At 44.3% G+C, this 13,922-nt stretch overlaps 2 protein-coding genes across 2 annotated transcripts; one reads left to right on the forward strand and one right to left on the reverse strand.

Moving 5' to 3' along the window:
• Positions 1–463: 463 nt before the first annotated feature.
• LOC116245277 (uncharacterized) lies at positions 464–2,104 on the reverse strand. The gene is given in 6 exon segments (XM_031616911.1): positions 464–507; positions 510–773; positions 776–1,085; positions 1,361–1,447; positions 1,703–1,961; positions 2,040–2,104. Coding segments are annotated over 6 exon segments (1,029 nt in total).
• A 3,296-nt stretch (positions 2,105–5,400) lies between these two features.
• Positions 5,401–12,596, forward strand: LOC116245278 (uncharacterized). The gene is given in 10 exon segments (XM_031616913.1): positions 5,401–5,514; positions 5,796–5,843; positions 5,940–6,125; positions 11,227–11,437; positions 11,440–11,598; positions 11,601–11,927; positions 11,930–12,308; positions 12,310–12,467; positions 12,470–12,544; positions 12,547–12,596. Coding segments are annotated over 10 exon segments (1,707 nt in total).
• Positions 12,597–13,922: the final 1,326 nt, after the last annotated feature.

The raw sequence follows: 13,922 nt of genomic DNA on the forward strand, positions 1-13,922 counted from the left end.
CCAACCCCAACCCCAACCCCAACCCCAACCCCAACCCCAACCCCAACCCCAACCCAACCCCAACCCCAACCCCAACCCCAACCCCAACCCCAACCCCGGATTGACTATATTTGATGACGATATATTGATAATAAGGTTAGGTGCATCAAATGGAGGCGCATTTAGCAAGGAACTGTCCAAGTTGTATTTCTGTCGTCAATCCCTCGAGGACTCTCTTCTTGAGTTCTGCCACGTATTTGAGCATTTCGAACAGCCTCTCCCGCTTTATTTCCTCCTCCATGCTCAGCAACACCTTGTGGATGGTGCCCACGATGTCAAAGACAGAGTAGCCTTGCTCGTAGATATCATGCATTCTGCGGACGGCCTAGTGGATGCGTCTTCCCTATGCCAGTCTGAGGATTGTCTTTATCTCTTCAATTGAAGGGGCATCGCAGATGTGAAGCACTAACTCATCAGTGATGGTCTATCCCTGACTAGCGAAGTGGCAAGCCTGGATATTGTTGATAGCTGTCTCATATCTCCATCAGCGATGAAGAGAAGCGTGCGGAAGGCCTGTTCGGTGATCTTGACTCCCTCGCCCTCGATGACCCTCTTGAGGTTGAGCTCTACTTCATTGTCCTTGAGTTTTCCGAACCTGAGGATGATGCAGCGACTCTGGATGGGCTCGATGATCTTGGAGGAGGTGTTGCAGGAGAGCACGAACCTGGTCGTGTCGCTGAAGTTGCTGATGATCATGCGTAGGGCGTGCTGGGCGCCCTCGGTCAGGCTGTCCGCTCGTCCAGCACGATGATCTTGGTCCTGCCTGCGCCCAAAGCCACCTTCTTCTGCGCGAAGGACTTGATCTGCTCCCTCACCACGTCGATGCCGCGCTCGTCGGAAGCGTTCAGCTCAAGGGTTGCCTCCTTGAACTGGCCCTCCAAGAGCTCGCGCACGATGCAAAGGACGCTTGATGTCTTACCAACACCAGGAGGGCCTGCGAGAATGAGGTTGGGAATGGTGCCTTGAGCCACGCAGGCGCGTAGGGTGTTGATTTGTTCGACGTTTCCGTAGACTTCGCTGAGGGTCTTGGGTCTGTACTTCTCCAGCCAGATTTATTTCATGGCGCTAATTTTATAAAGTCACTGATTCAAACCGCCCTATAACTATCCCTATAATATCGCTATTCCCAATTCAATGGTGCATTTTCCAGCGGATTTATTGTTGGTCATTTGTGAGGGCAAGTCTTGTGAAGATATATCGATACTTACTAAACTTATCTTATACTTAATATGAGCTTGCACCAAAGGGAAAATAAAAAGAAGCTGTCCGTCTTTCTCCGCTCTTCGTTGATACGGAATTCGTGCCTATTGGCATGCAATACTTCACTCTCTACAATCGGCAGCTCACCAACATCCCCACAGTCCTTCCCTACTCCTCCGAGCAGACCTTCCAGCAATTGCAAGCCAAACTTTCCAAGAAAAAGCCAGCAGTTTCCAATAATAGCTCAATAAAAGAATACAAAATCCTGGCATGCAGAAAACGCATAGACGGGGTGGAGTATGAGTTGAATAATGAGTCCCAATTGATTGAAATGCCGATGGGAAGGGGATCGGTGTGGGAGAGCAGGGAGAGATGCGATATTTGCTGTGTGATGCTGGCTAGCAAGGAGGAAGTTATCCACTTGTCGGTTCGGAGGAAATCGGAATAGGCGATCCGGGCAGACATTGTTACTGAGATAAACAGGAAATATGAGATAAAGCTGAGATAGGATGATATCCAGTTCAGCCTCCTCTCCTTCTCCTGCCAAGCAGAAGCCAGCGTCACCAATATTAGGTACATCCCCACTCCAGTCGAAAGCCTCACCGATTCCATCCTGAGAACCTAGGAGATGATCTTCGTAGGGATTGACATCATCACCAATCGCTTCTCGCCCGCTAAGTTCATCTCCAAGAAGAGCAACTAGATCGTCAGCAGTATCAATCCTTACAGCAACGGTGATAAGAATCGTGGAAAGTAGTTAAAAATGGTCTCTGCTGTAATACGAAAGGATCAAACAGTACCAAGTGAGAGAAGTGCTAACTATGTTGGGCGTGAAGGATGCATAAAGTAGAGGCATAAAAGTCATGGACAAAATCTTCGAGCCCACCGAAATCATCTACAATATCGGGTATCTTTTCGATGAGACTGGCCTAATCAACTTCATCGACGCTATCGTGGTGGGCCAACGTGAGGTTTTCTTCTCAGGGATTGGCAAATTCCCAGCGCTAAATGAGACTGAGCTTATGAGGATAGTGGAGGAGGACAATAAGCAGAAGAGCAGTATGCGAAGCGACTACAACGTGAGGATGCATGTGAGTCCACTAGGCCTTTTCTGCTCTGAATGCCAGATTCACTCCAACAAGGAGACTTCTTTCAACTTCTTGTACCACATCATCAACAAGTACATTCGCAACTACTTCACCCACTACAATAACTTCTTCGATGATTCAATCTCCAGTCGGTTCGCAACCGGCCTCTACTAGCAACTGAGGAAATTGGCGCCCTATGATGGACCAGTCTACCGATGGGTGGGATATGAACTCAGCCATCAACAAGGAGACACTATTCAGTTCTGCAGTTTTATTGTAACAACCATGAATGAAAAGGTATTGAATTTGAACGGTGGGCCTTTCTACTAGACTCGCCCACCATCATCAAGCTCATATCAAAGACTGGAAGGATGGTATACATAACTTTAGCAGTTTTACCAAATTGTAAGAAGTAATTTTCCTTCCTTTCACAAGCTTCAGAGTCATCGAAGATTCTAAGACAAATACTCAATTAATCTCACCCTCGAGTAGCTGCAGTAGAAGAGAGTGTAAGCTCATCGAATATTGTCCTTTGGGTCGATAATAATCTGAAAGAGGGTCAGAATGCCTTTAACATAGTCAAGTGCCTTCCTCGAAGCATCCACCTCTATCAACTCACTTCCACTCTCAATTTTAGTGCTGGATCTCATCTCATTAAAGGACTGCAAATTCCAAGTCAAACCGTATCATCGTCATCACCAATATGCGTAGGATATAGAATGGAAAAGAAAACCCTAATGCGGGATATAGACAATAAAAACTGCCAAAAATGATATTCCCAAAGCCACAATAATAGTCTATATAGGCAGCATAGAGCATACTAAAAACAATCTAGAAAAAATGAAATCAATCCTGACACCTTATACGTTACAAACTAGTTTCACAGCTCTTGGGGTTACTCATCAGGAGTTCAATTTCGAGAGAACAGAAGAAGAAGCAAAAGAAAGAGGAAGAGATGCTGAACAAGATAGAAAAACAAGATTGGTAGGATTATTTTTCAGTCATTCAAGATGACCCTATCCCCAAAAAAGAAGAAAAGGAAAAAATTCCTAAAGAACCTTATACCAAAAACAAGGGATATCTATGATAAGTAGTGTAAAGTAACAGAAATCCCCTCCAAAGGACAACTTTCAATGCAATTCGAGAAAAAAATAGAAGTGGTTCCTTCTTAAAAGAAATTTCAAAAGTTACAACCATCGATAATGCAAGCAGAATCCCCAAAGTATGCCCATAATGCCTTGATATAGAAATCCAAAGGCCAAGAATTCGGTCAAATGTCAATAAGCCATCCTTTCAACAGCCTGTCCAGCCAAAACAGCCTCAATCTTTCATCATGTCTCCTCCTTAAAATGACAATCCAGACAGGTTTGATAACTAACCCCCTGTAAAGCAACCCTATGCAAAAAAACTAGTCAATCCAATCTTTACCAAATTTCAAATTTGAATTCCAAGGTTGGAGCGCCAACAGTACCCAAGAGCAGCATTTACCAAAAGTGAAGCTTGATGATCTTTATAGATGAAGCCGTGCATTTATACATAATAATCTTGATGAAGAAAGGGAAAGGATCAAATGAGTGAAGACTGAACTGTGGGGACGCGTTGTGATTAGTTTCTGACCACCAGTGGTGCACACTTCTTTACAAATCTACATTTCCCCTCTATTTTTCATAGATTTCCTTGCTCTCCAATCCCACCTGCTTGCAAAAATTCAAATAAGCTTTTCCTTTCTCTCTTTCAGGCCGTACAATTGTAACGATTGGCTTCAAGCGTCTCTCCATCACAGTCTTTCGCGTTGATTCCGATCCCTATGTGAGAAGAGGCTTTCTTTCGATCGGTTACTAGTCTACTTATGCGGGGTTCTACTGAGGGAGTGTATTTTTTTGCGGATGTCATCAAGACAATCGTAGTATTTGTTCTTTCGTGTAGGGAGCAATTGAATTTTCGAGCTTGCTCCTTCAGATGCGCATCGTCCTTACTGATAGAATGGGCCAGTCGTATGTTGTAGGTGATTGTTCGATGAATTATCTTTACTCTCGGGAAAATGGGAGTCTTTGAGGAGAGTTTCGCAGTAAGGTTTCATAGTGACTGATTTTTTCGAAGATTTCAGTAGAAATTGCTTCTGCTTCCTCTGCTTTTGCCATTTTTTGGACTGTTGCATCGAAAACACGGTACTTCTGGATGAGTGATTCCACATATCGTCTATTCTTGATTGAAATCCTCTCATCAGCTGCAGATTTTTTAGTCGTTGGCTTTATGGTACTAATCCTTAGGGAAACATAAGGTTTCGTTCTATTTTTTCAATGATTTTTTTCTGTTCGATGGGAAAGGGTGCCTAGACTTGTATATTGAGTCTTCCTTCCCGTATGAGGGAAAAGGCTTTTTGGCTGGCCTTTTCGACGCCGTCATATTTATGCAGACTGCTAAAATATCGATGAATATGGCTCTGGTCTGGCTGTTATTAGTTGAACGTTTTATTACTATCCATCACCCAATCAATTATAGCGATATCAGAGCAGCTAGGATAGGCAAGGTTCAAATGATTAAGATAAAGAGATCATTTTTAAAATAGTATCTCGTAGCGGAGATTTGATAGGTTTTGAGATTTTATGACCACCTTACCGATAAAATAGCTCTATAATTCCTCGTTTAACTATATACCCAACCTTTGAATAATTAGAGTAGTTTTTTCTTGGAGATGAGGCCCTTTGGAGCTGTTACTTTTAGTGCTGACTATAGATTCGTCTGATACCTTTACAGCAATTAGTTGGCTTATTTTAATATCTTCGTCTGGTTTCTAATGATTCATAATCCCCATGGCAGTCTTGATGATAGATTTGACCACGCTTCTCAAATTTTCATTATTTGGGTCGCAGTAAACATAGTCGTTGGGACTATCCTCGATGAGATATCGACTCAGAGCCAAAGCGTCGGTTCGTTTAACCCAAACGCATCATTTTGGAGTATTTTGTTGACTTCCCTCATGTTGATGTATATGGAGTTCCAGCTCTATTCCTCCTCATCCTCTGCCATATCCACGTCGGCATTATAGTCAAAATACTTGCGAATGTCCTCGATGGGGATGCTCAGGCCGATGAATCTGAACCTGAGAGTTTCGCAGATATCAGCCACTTCATCTTTGGTCACCTTTCTTGATTTGACTCCCTATTCGGTGTTTCGCTTGTCTGCGGTAATCTGCGTCCTTTTCTTTTTTTCCGATTCTTTCTTGGTGATGTCGATACTCTTGGTCATCAGTTCTGCAATATTTTTGGTGTTATCTCCTGACCCTTTGCGACTCTTGGCAACGATGCTCTTGGTCTCGTACTCTTCCTCTTGGGCTTACCTACTGTGGGTGTGTTGCTTGCTGACGTTGTATTTGATCATGGTGGATCCCATTGAGTATTAGAGCAAGACCTATCTGTCGTATTCTGCGTTGGAGCGGTTGTCCTGCATGATGTTGTTGGAGACTAGGTGGTTCACTTCGTCGAGAGGCTTCCAGTAGCTGAGAAGAGTGGTAAGGTATGCGATTTCCTTCTAAAGCTTGGCGATACGAATGGACTTGTCTTCAAGTTCGTGTCTGAAGATTTATCTCTATGTTTATGATTGCTTCTCTAGGGTATCCTTTATTCTCTTGATCCTGGCTTCATAGTTAGACACAGCATCTTCCTTCTCCTGCTTGTACTGGTTGAAATTGTTAGCCACCTCTTGCTTTTCTTTCTACAGTTTTTTGACCTTCCTCCAAGCAGCATGCTGACTATTGTCCCGCTATATGAGCAATTTATCAAGATAGTTAATCTTCTGGTCTCTCACTTTTAGTTCCTCTGTGAGGACCTTCACTTTGTTCCTTAGATCGTTGACTTGGGTGGATAGATTGTCATTCTCTTGCTGGATTTCAAACTTATATCTCTTGTAAAGCTCTATGGTCTCTTCCACTGCAGAGGTGAGTGTGCCATGTTGCACGTATTTCATTTCTTCTTTGGCTTACTTTATTCTTTTCATTAATTTTTGGTTTTCCTCGTGGAGCATATCCGCGTAAACTCTTTCCTCCCTTGCTTGTGAGAATACGTATTATTGGGTAAGGAGGTCATACTATAGGCATTTCTATTCGTATTCTAAGTGAAGGAAGTGGTACTTAGTTTGATCTGTTCATACTGTTGTTTGACTCCTCGGACCATATCTGGGCCGCTATTGCTCCAGTACATTTCTTTGTTGTACTTGATATTGAGCTGTTTGGTGAATTCTGTGTTCTTTCGTCGCATCTGCTCGGTCTTTGCCTTCTGCAAGTTCAGCTCCTCTTTGAGGTAGTTAATTTCCTTCTTCAGTTGAAGGTTCTCCTCGATAAGCTCTTCTTTTTGCTTGTAGGTCTTGGACTGTGAGACCTTAGACGCATCCACTTCCTACCCCAGGAAACCCAATTTCGTTGGGACGTTCTTGTTGCTATATCTCTTGGTCGAGAAGATGCCGCCATACATGTTCTCAATGAACTCGATTTTATTAGCATTTTTGTTTGAGTTTCCCGAGGAGGGTCTGCCGCGATCGTGGCTAACCTTCGCGCTGGAGGCCCTGGCGCGTTTGGTCCTGTTTTATTGGTTGGACATTTGGCAGCAACTGCGAAAATAAAACTTATTAATAATGGTGGCTGACGATGCATGAAGAAAAGCAATCATAATAAATCATTTAAGAGTAATCTTCTTTATGTTCTCTGTCTTTATGTCTCGGATCACCGAACGCACGGAACGGTTGCTTGCGTGGGATTTATCGGCAAAGGACTTGTCAACTTGCGATTTATCTCCAAAGGATTTGTCTGCAATTGATTTTTAGACTAGGGTCTTATCACCTGAGGCAAGAGCAGTCTCAATTTGGCTATTCTTCACAGCCATTTTTTTCACCTTTTCCTTGATGTGCACGATCTCTTCTTATTGGGGCGGTTTGGATTTGATTTCATTCAGAAGAGATTAGTTTTTGCTGTGGTTGTCTCTGAGCTTCTAGAGGAGACTTTCCTTTTGAGCTGGAGTGAGTGTTTAGTTCTATTTCTTATCTTGTATTTCTTGCTTGAGGACTGAGGCTTTGGTTACTAAGACTTAGTGCTTATCTGCTAGATTGGCGTGAGATTCTTTTCCTCCCTTCAAGCCGCCTCTCTTCTCCAAAATTACGCTTTACAGCTCTTTCTTTTTTAGAGCAATTTGCTTCTTAAGCTCTTATTCTCTATGCTTACCTCCGCCCTGTTTAAATGGATCTCTTCAGTATCAAACAAATGTTCCAAACGTTCCTCTACGGGTTTGATGTCGTTGTGATCAAGCTTTCTATTTCCTTTTTCATCTTTGAATCCTTTCTTAAGCTTGGTAAAGTATTGATTGGGGTTTCCTTATTCGATGCTAGGTAATTTTTTGTTATAATAATCATAAGTTTTCTGTTTGTTTTCCTGTAGAATCTCACTCTATATTTTATCTATTTCTCCTTGTAGTTTTTTCTCATATTGTTCATGAACTTTTTTATCAATGACTTCCTTATCAAACTCTTTATATGCTTGTGTGCTTCCTCTTTCAAATGCATCAGTGATGACATCTAAAGGTTTGGGTTCAGGGTCTTTTCTGATCGAGTTACCTCTTTGAGATAGATAAATTTGCATTTTTGGATGGTTTCATCATAGATGTTTCCTTTTACTCCGTCAAAACTAAATAAAGAAACACTTACATTTGGTCCACCTTCACAGCTCCACCGTTATTTATGGTTGATTTTGATTGCTAGATAATGTATGGTAAATTTTTGCCATTGAATGCAACGTTTCCGTATTCTTTGCCTTTCATCTTCTAGTAGATATCCTTGAAGACCACAGACGTCATTTTACGTATTTTTCATTGAGTCCATCTGAGTTTTCAGTTAAAGTTGATTTCAAAAGTTCTTCCTTGGTGCCGGCCTTGGAGGGGTCTTGGGCATCATGCAGAATGGAGAAGTTGTAAACGGAAACAGTATTCCGATGTTATCGATTTCCTTCTTGACTGGTTTGGAAGAACGATAGAGGGTGTATATTTCATTGGGCCAGTAGGGTGAAAACTTGTTGGCTTGTATTCCCTTATCGCTAAACCTGCGCTGGCTTTGCAAGAGATGCGAATAGGCAGGTCTCAAGACAGTTAATTCTTCATCATTGGGTTCTGGGACAACAACTAATTTTTCACAGAGCAGTAGCTCAAAATCCAGTAGTTTTTCCTCATCGGGTGAAATCTAGTCCTTGCCCTCGAAGCCTGCATAGTCCACCAAAAAGAACTTGAGATTGTCCTTGGTGTAGGGGATGCTCCAGAAGTAGAGTCCTGGCTCTCTGCGATTGGAGGAGTACTAAAATAACGGTAGTTTTACATTATTGCCTTCAAAATCGCTCAGGTTTAGGATCTTATCATACCAGAAGCTCTTCCCTGCGTTGCGTCTTCCGTAATTGCCGACAAAGCAATCTCGTTATCGCTGTATTTATTGAATATTTTAGAGGCTTAGGGATTGACAACCAATTTCCCCTTCTCAACTGATGCCAATTTCACCACCTCTCCTGGCTCTCTCAAGTCCTCCCCACTGACGAATTGGGAGAGGCGGTATTGTTCGAACCTTCCGAGTGAGGATCTGAGCGCGGGTGCGTTCTTTTTGCTGGCTCTGCTATCCCTGAGGTTGATGGGGAGACGATGGACTCGTAGTAGTAATAGGTGGAGACGTTGACTTGGTGTTGGTAGTAGCCGTCACCCAAATCCTGAGTTATTATCTCGGTGTTCATTCCTTATTATATCACAAATATTTTATTTCAGCCGGATCACACGCGCCCACCTCACATCCCCACACCCCCATAAATAACTCAAAGACACAAGGCAAATAGAAATATTAATGCTGAGGTGGAAGATGATCATATCTACAGATATCTAGTCATATTACTAGATGGAATAAGATAACAGGGGGAAGTTGTCTTTATCGTTTTTGGCTAATTACTGGCCTATGAAAATCGGATTTAGATAGAATGCTGTCCAAAGAAGATAGATCTCAAATCCTGACAGTATAAACATAACCATTTAAAAAGCCACACGCGCCATGGACATCGAGTATAACAGCAAACGCAGCAGGCCCAGCATCCTCTAGCGCAGCTCCCTCCACTCCTCCTCAGTCATGTCCCTCGAAAGATTCAGCCTCCCGCGCAATTCGTCCCTCAGCCACAAGGCCAGTCTCCTCTCGTAACTTCCGCATCACTTAGAGCTATGGATCTCTAGCTTTCCAAGAACAGCAGAAACTCTGATCTTTTGGCCGAGAGCGACCCCAACCGTTTCTCGGACATGCAGCGGTAGTCAGTTGTTTACGAGTGTACCTGTGGGGTAATTTAGACAAGATCGACGTGGAGGAGAAGGATCTCAATCGAAAATCCACCTGCAAGATCACCCACGAGTGTCTTTGCTCGGATGGCTGCCTCACCGTCATTGCGCCTGCTTTCTCACCCCCAGAGAGATATGCGTGATCGGCCAGTGCTGTCCCGCCTGCATCGCCTCCAAAAACTAATACCTGCAGACCACCAGAGGTTTCCAGCTGGAGCGTTAGCGAAGAGAGAAAAAGGCTTTGTAGGAGGAAGCGAATCCCCTGCACGCTCTGAGGCAAAAAAACTACAAAAATTTGCATTACTACAAGCACGCTCATGCCAACTAGCCGATGATAAAGGATCTCATCTTCTGCACGTGCAAGAAATCGCACTGCCAGAAGAAATATTGCCTCTGCTTCGATAAGGGAGTGAAATGCGGCGAGTTTTGCATCTGCATCTAATGCGAGAATTAGGACGAAGAGAAAGCCTTCAGAGAGGAGGAACAGCGGAGATGGGAACGCTATGCTACCTACAAACCCTATGACTAGAATGAGGAGAAGAATGCAGCTATCGACGGCAACATCGAGCAATACTTAGACCACGAGTAGTAGCAACAGGAATAGGGCGTGTTCAACCCAACCATGGAGTTTTAGCCGGTCAACTTCGACAGATTTATGGACAATCGCTACTCGTGATCATTTTTTATATTGCTACCTATCCTCCATACTCCAGCCTGCAAGTAATTATTATCTATAATCACCCTATGAGTAAATTATCGGAAAACGTGGAGACCAGACTAAAGGCGGCGCAGTAGCTGCTGAAAAAGGACAAGGAGAAGAGCATGCAGTCTCCAAACTTCATTCGTATCCTCATCACCTTCCGGAAGTAGTCACTATAACCAATCTGTTGCAGAGTCAGACGCAGGTCCATTCCTAGATGCTGACAGAGTACTGGCGAATCTATTTCAGGTTGATGGCGAATAACAACGTGAGGATCGTGTAGATAAAGCGGATAATAAGGAAGAGGCTGAGCATGCAGGACGGCGACAGTATTCAACTCTTCTGCAGGAAGAAGCTGATCACAACCTGCAACCACTATCAAAGAGTTGAGGATGGAGAATGATGAAGGTCCCATTGAAATTTAAGTCACCAAAATGCAAGTTTTTTGAAGAAGTAGTATTTAATTAGTTCTTCATTTATTCTATGATTACAGTCCTTAAGAATTTGAAATTTGGCGACTCGTCATGCCTCCTTTGTGAAGGTTGTGGCCTTAGATGAAAAGTAAATATTTATTTTTGAATCTGAAATACGTAAAGTAGATTTAAGATTAATAACGAGGATATGGTCTTAAGGAGCGTATGCTACCAAAGTTCACAAAGGTCTATTTCCACCAAAATATTCTTCATTTTTCTTTCCCTATAAAAGTAGTATAACGTTTAGAATCCATAGCACTGATCTTACTTTTAAATCCCGTTTTTTATCGAAGCCTTATATATCTTTTTTCTCCCATGGATATTTCCAAGATTCGATTTGTGAAGCAGCTTTCATCAACGGCAAGTTCGTCAACTCCATCCGCAACTAGACCTTCAAGATCGTCAATCCCAACGACCAGACAGACCTCACCACCATCCAGCGTGGCTCCACTGAAGACATTGACCTTGCTGTGGCGGCTGCACGGGAAGCCTTTGAACGAGGACCCTGGGCGAGGATGGACCCCACTGATCGTGCAAGATGCCTTTTCAGATTGGCTGATCTGATTGAGAACAATGCCACTGAACTTGCTACCATCGAGGCATCAATAACGGAAAGCCTGTGGAGGTTGCCAAAGCAGCAGACCTTACGCTTGCCCACCGTTGCTACAGGTATTACGCCGGATGGGTCGACAAGATTAGAGGCCACACCATCGCCATGGACGGTCCTTTCAATCTTTCCACCAGGAAGTAGCCTGTGGGAGTGTCGCACAAGTCATCCCCTGGAACTTCCCTCTTCTCATGCAGGCCTGGAAGTTGGCTCCAGCTCTGGCTGCTGGATGCACTGTGGTCATGAAGACTGCTGAGCAGACCCCCCTCTCCGCTCTTAGGGTGGCTGAGCTCATCAACGAAGCCGGCTTCCCTCCAGGAGTGGTGAACATCGTGTCAGGATACGGTGACATTGGCGCCCACCTGGTCCGCCACCCAGGCGTCGACAAGGTGGCCTTCACGGGTTCCACCGAGGTCGGCTACGACATCATGCGCAACGCCCACGACCAGAACTTGAAGAGAATCACTTTGGAGCTGGGAGGAAAATCGCCAATATCATCACTAAAAATGCCAACTTCGAAACCGCCCTCAGCCAATCATTCTCTAGTCTGTTCTTCAATGCTGGACAGTGCTGCGTTGCTGGATCACGCACTTTCGTCCATTCCTCCATCTATGACCGATATGTGTAGGCAATTTCCAAGGTTTCTTCAAAGGTGAAGCTGGGCCACTCCTTGGCTGCTGACACTGAGCAGGGTCCCCTTGTGAGCGAGTAGCAAATGAACCGCGTCTTAGGCTACATCTAAACCGGCAAGAAAGAGGGCGCCACTCTGGTCTCTGGCGGTAAGAGATGGGGCAGCAAGGGATGGTACGTATAGCCTACTGTCTTCGCCAACGTCAAGGACGACTACACCATCGCAAGGAGGAGATTTCGGTCCAGTGAAGAGCATTTTCAAGTTCGAAGACATTGACGAAGTCATCCACCGCGCCAACTCTTCATCCTACGGTTTGGGAGCAGGAGTCGTCACTGAAAGCCACTCTGAAGCCAACTACCTCGTCAAGAGACTCCGCGTGGGCACCGTCTATGTGAATGCTACAATGCCTTCGCTTCAATGACGCCCTTCGGAGGATTCAAGGACTCTGGGATTGGCAGAGAGCTTGGCGAGTAGGGCTCAACAACTACCTGGAGCTCAAGACCATCATCGAAAAGATATGATCCCCCGCATCATCATCATTAAATCTATGTGTGGCTTGTTTCTGGTTGAGTTATATAATTGATATGCTGAGAAGTGTGTTAAGGAAGTTCACGAAGCCCACCGTCCCCCTCCTGATCATCAACTCCGGACTCAACCAGGAGCGCACAGTAAATCTACTGTAAAAATTACGCAAGGTGGACTATGGGAATGCGAAGGCGGTTGGAGTGGTGGTGGATTGGATAATCACATGCCGGTCCAAATCGATAAAATTGCGGAGTTTCTCAATAACTGAGGCAGCAGTACGGTCTTAAGATTTATGGCTTTTGCCATAGTCATGTATCAACTGAATCATATTACCTTCTCTCCCTTGCAGACAGACTGTACGCTACTCCATCCACTATCTTCCAACTGTCAAGAAATGCAAAATTGCACGAGCTTTAAGGCGCCATGAGGGCGATAGGCATCCAAAGGTCATATCCAAGTCCCACGATAACTCATCGGTGCAGGCCTCGATAAATTCAGTTCGGCCAACACCTCCAAGTACTTTAACCAAAAGCTCACGTAAATAAACTAGCGCATGCATGAATTCTCAGTGGCTAACCGGCAAGCCAGGAACCCCACGCTCGCCTTATCCCCAATCCCTCCTTCCACGATGCTGGATAGTAGGCAATTTCGCGTGGCTACGTAGACGGGAGCGGAAACTACTTCACCATTCTAAAATCGTTGTATCCTGAATGCTAGTTGCGTCACGTGCGTATAAAGGAGAAGATATCAACTCGCACCCTGGAGTTGCTCATCGCTTCTCCCATCATCATAGTTCTATTCCTTCTTAAGGTCCTGCTGAAGTACACGGTCATAATGTACCTTTGGATGAAGCACCGCAGCAGCAAGGAGAAGTGATATTGGCAAAGACTTCACTGGGTTTGCATTGGGGTGAGGGCGGATAGGGTTATTAATTAGAATAAAATTAAATGTTCTGCTGTAAGGTCGAGACGGTTTCATCGGCCCACCGCATCGAGTACCAGGAAACTCCCCTCAAACTGAAGATAATACAAACCCTGGGCCTCTCCAACTTTGTCATCAATAATTTCGTCTTCGCAAACCGTAATCCAGTAAGTCAGGAATCACATAGAATACTCTTCTGAGGTGATCGAAGGAGAGGAGAGGCTGTTCATAGAGGGCGAGCCCTATACTGCACCATACGGATACACCTACCAGTATAGCTTGCTGGGCAATAAAACTCACAGTATTCCTGTAGTCTTCCTTAAGCTTATAGATGGCTAGTCTAAATCAACCATAATTTACTCGCACGGAAATGCATCAGACCTCACTGTTTCTCTGAGGTT

The sequence above is a fragment of the Nymphaea colorata genome, unplaced genomic scaffold (genome assembly GCF_008831285.2).
Source record: "Nymphaea colorata isolate Beijing-Zhang1983 unplaced genomic scaffold, ASM883128v2 scaffold0612, whole genome shotgun sequence".
In the NCBI taxonomy this organism is placed as follows: domain Eukaryota; kingdom Viridiplantae; phylum Streptophyta; class Magnoliopsida; order Nymphaeales; family Nymphaeaceae; genus Nymphaea; species Nymphaea colorata.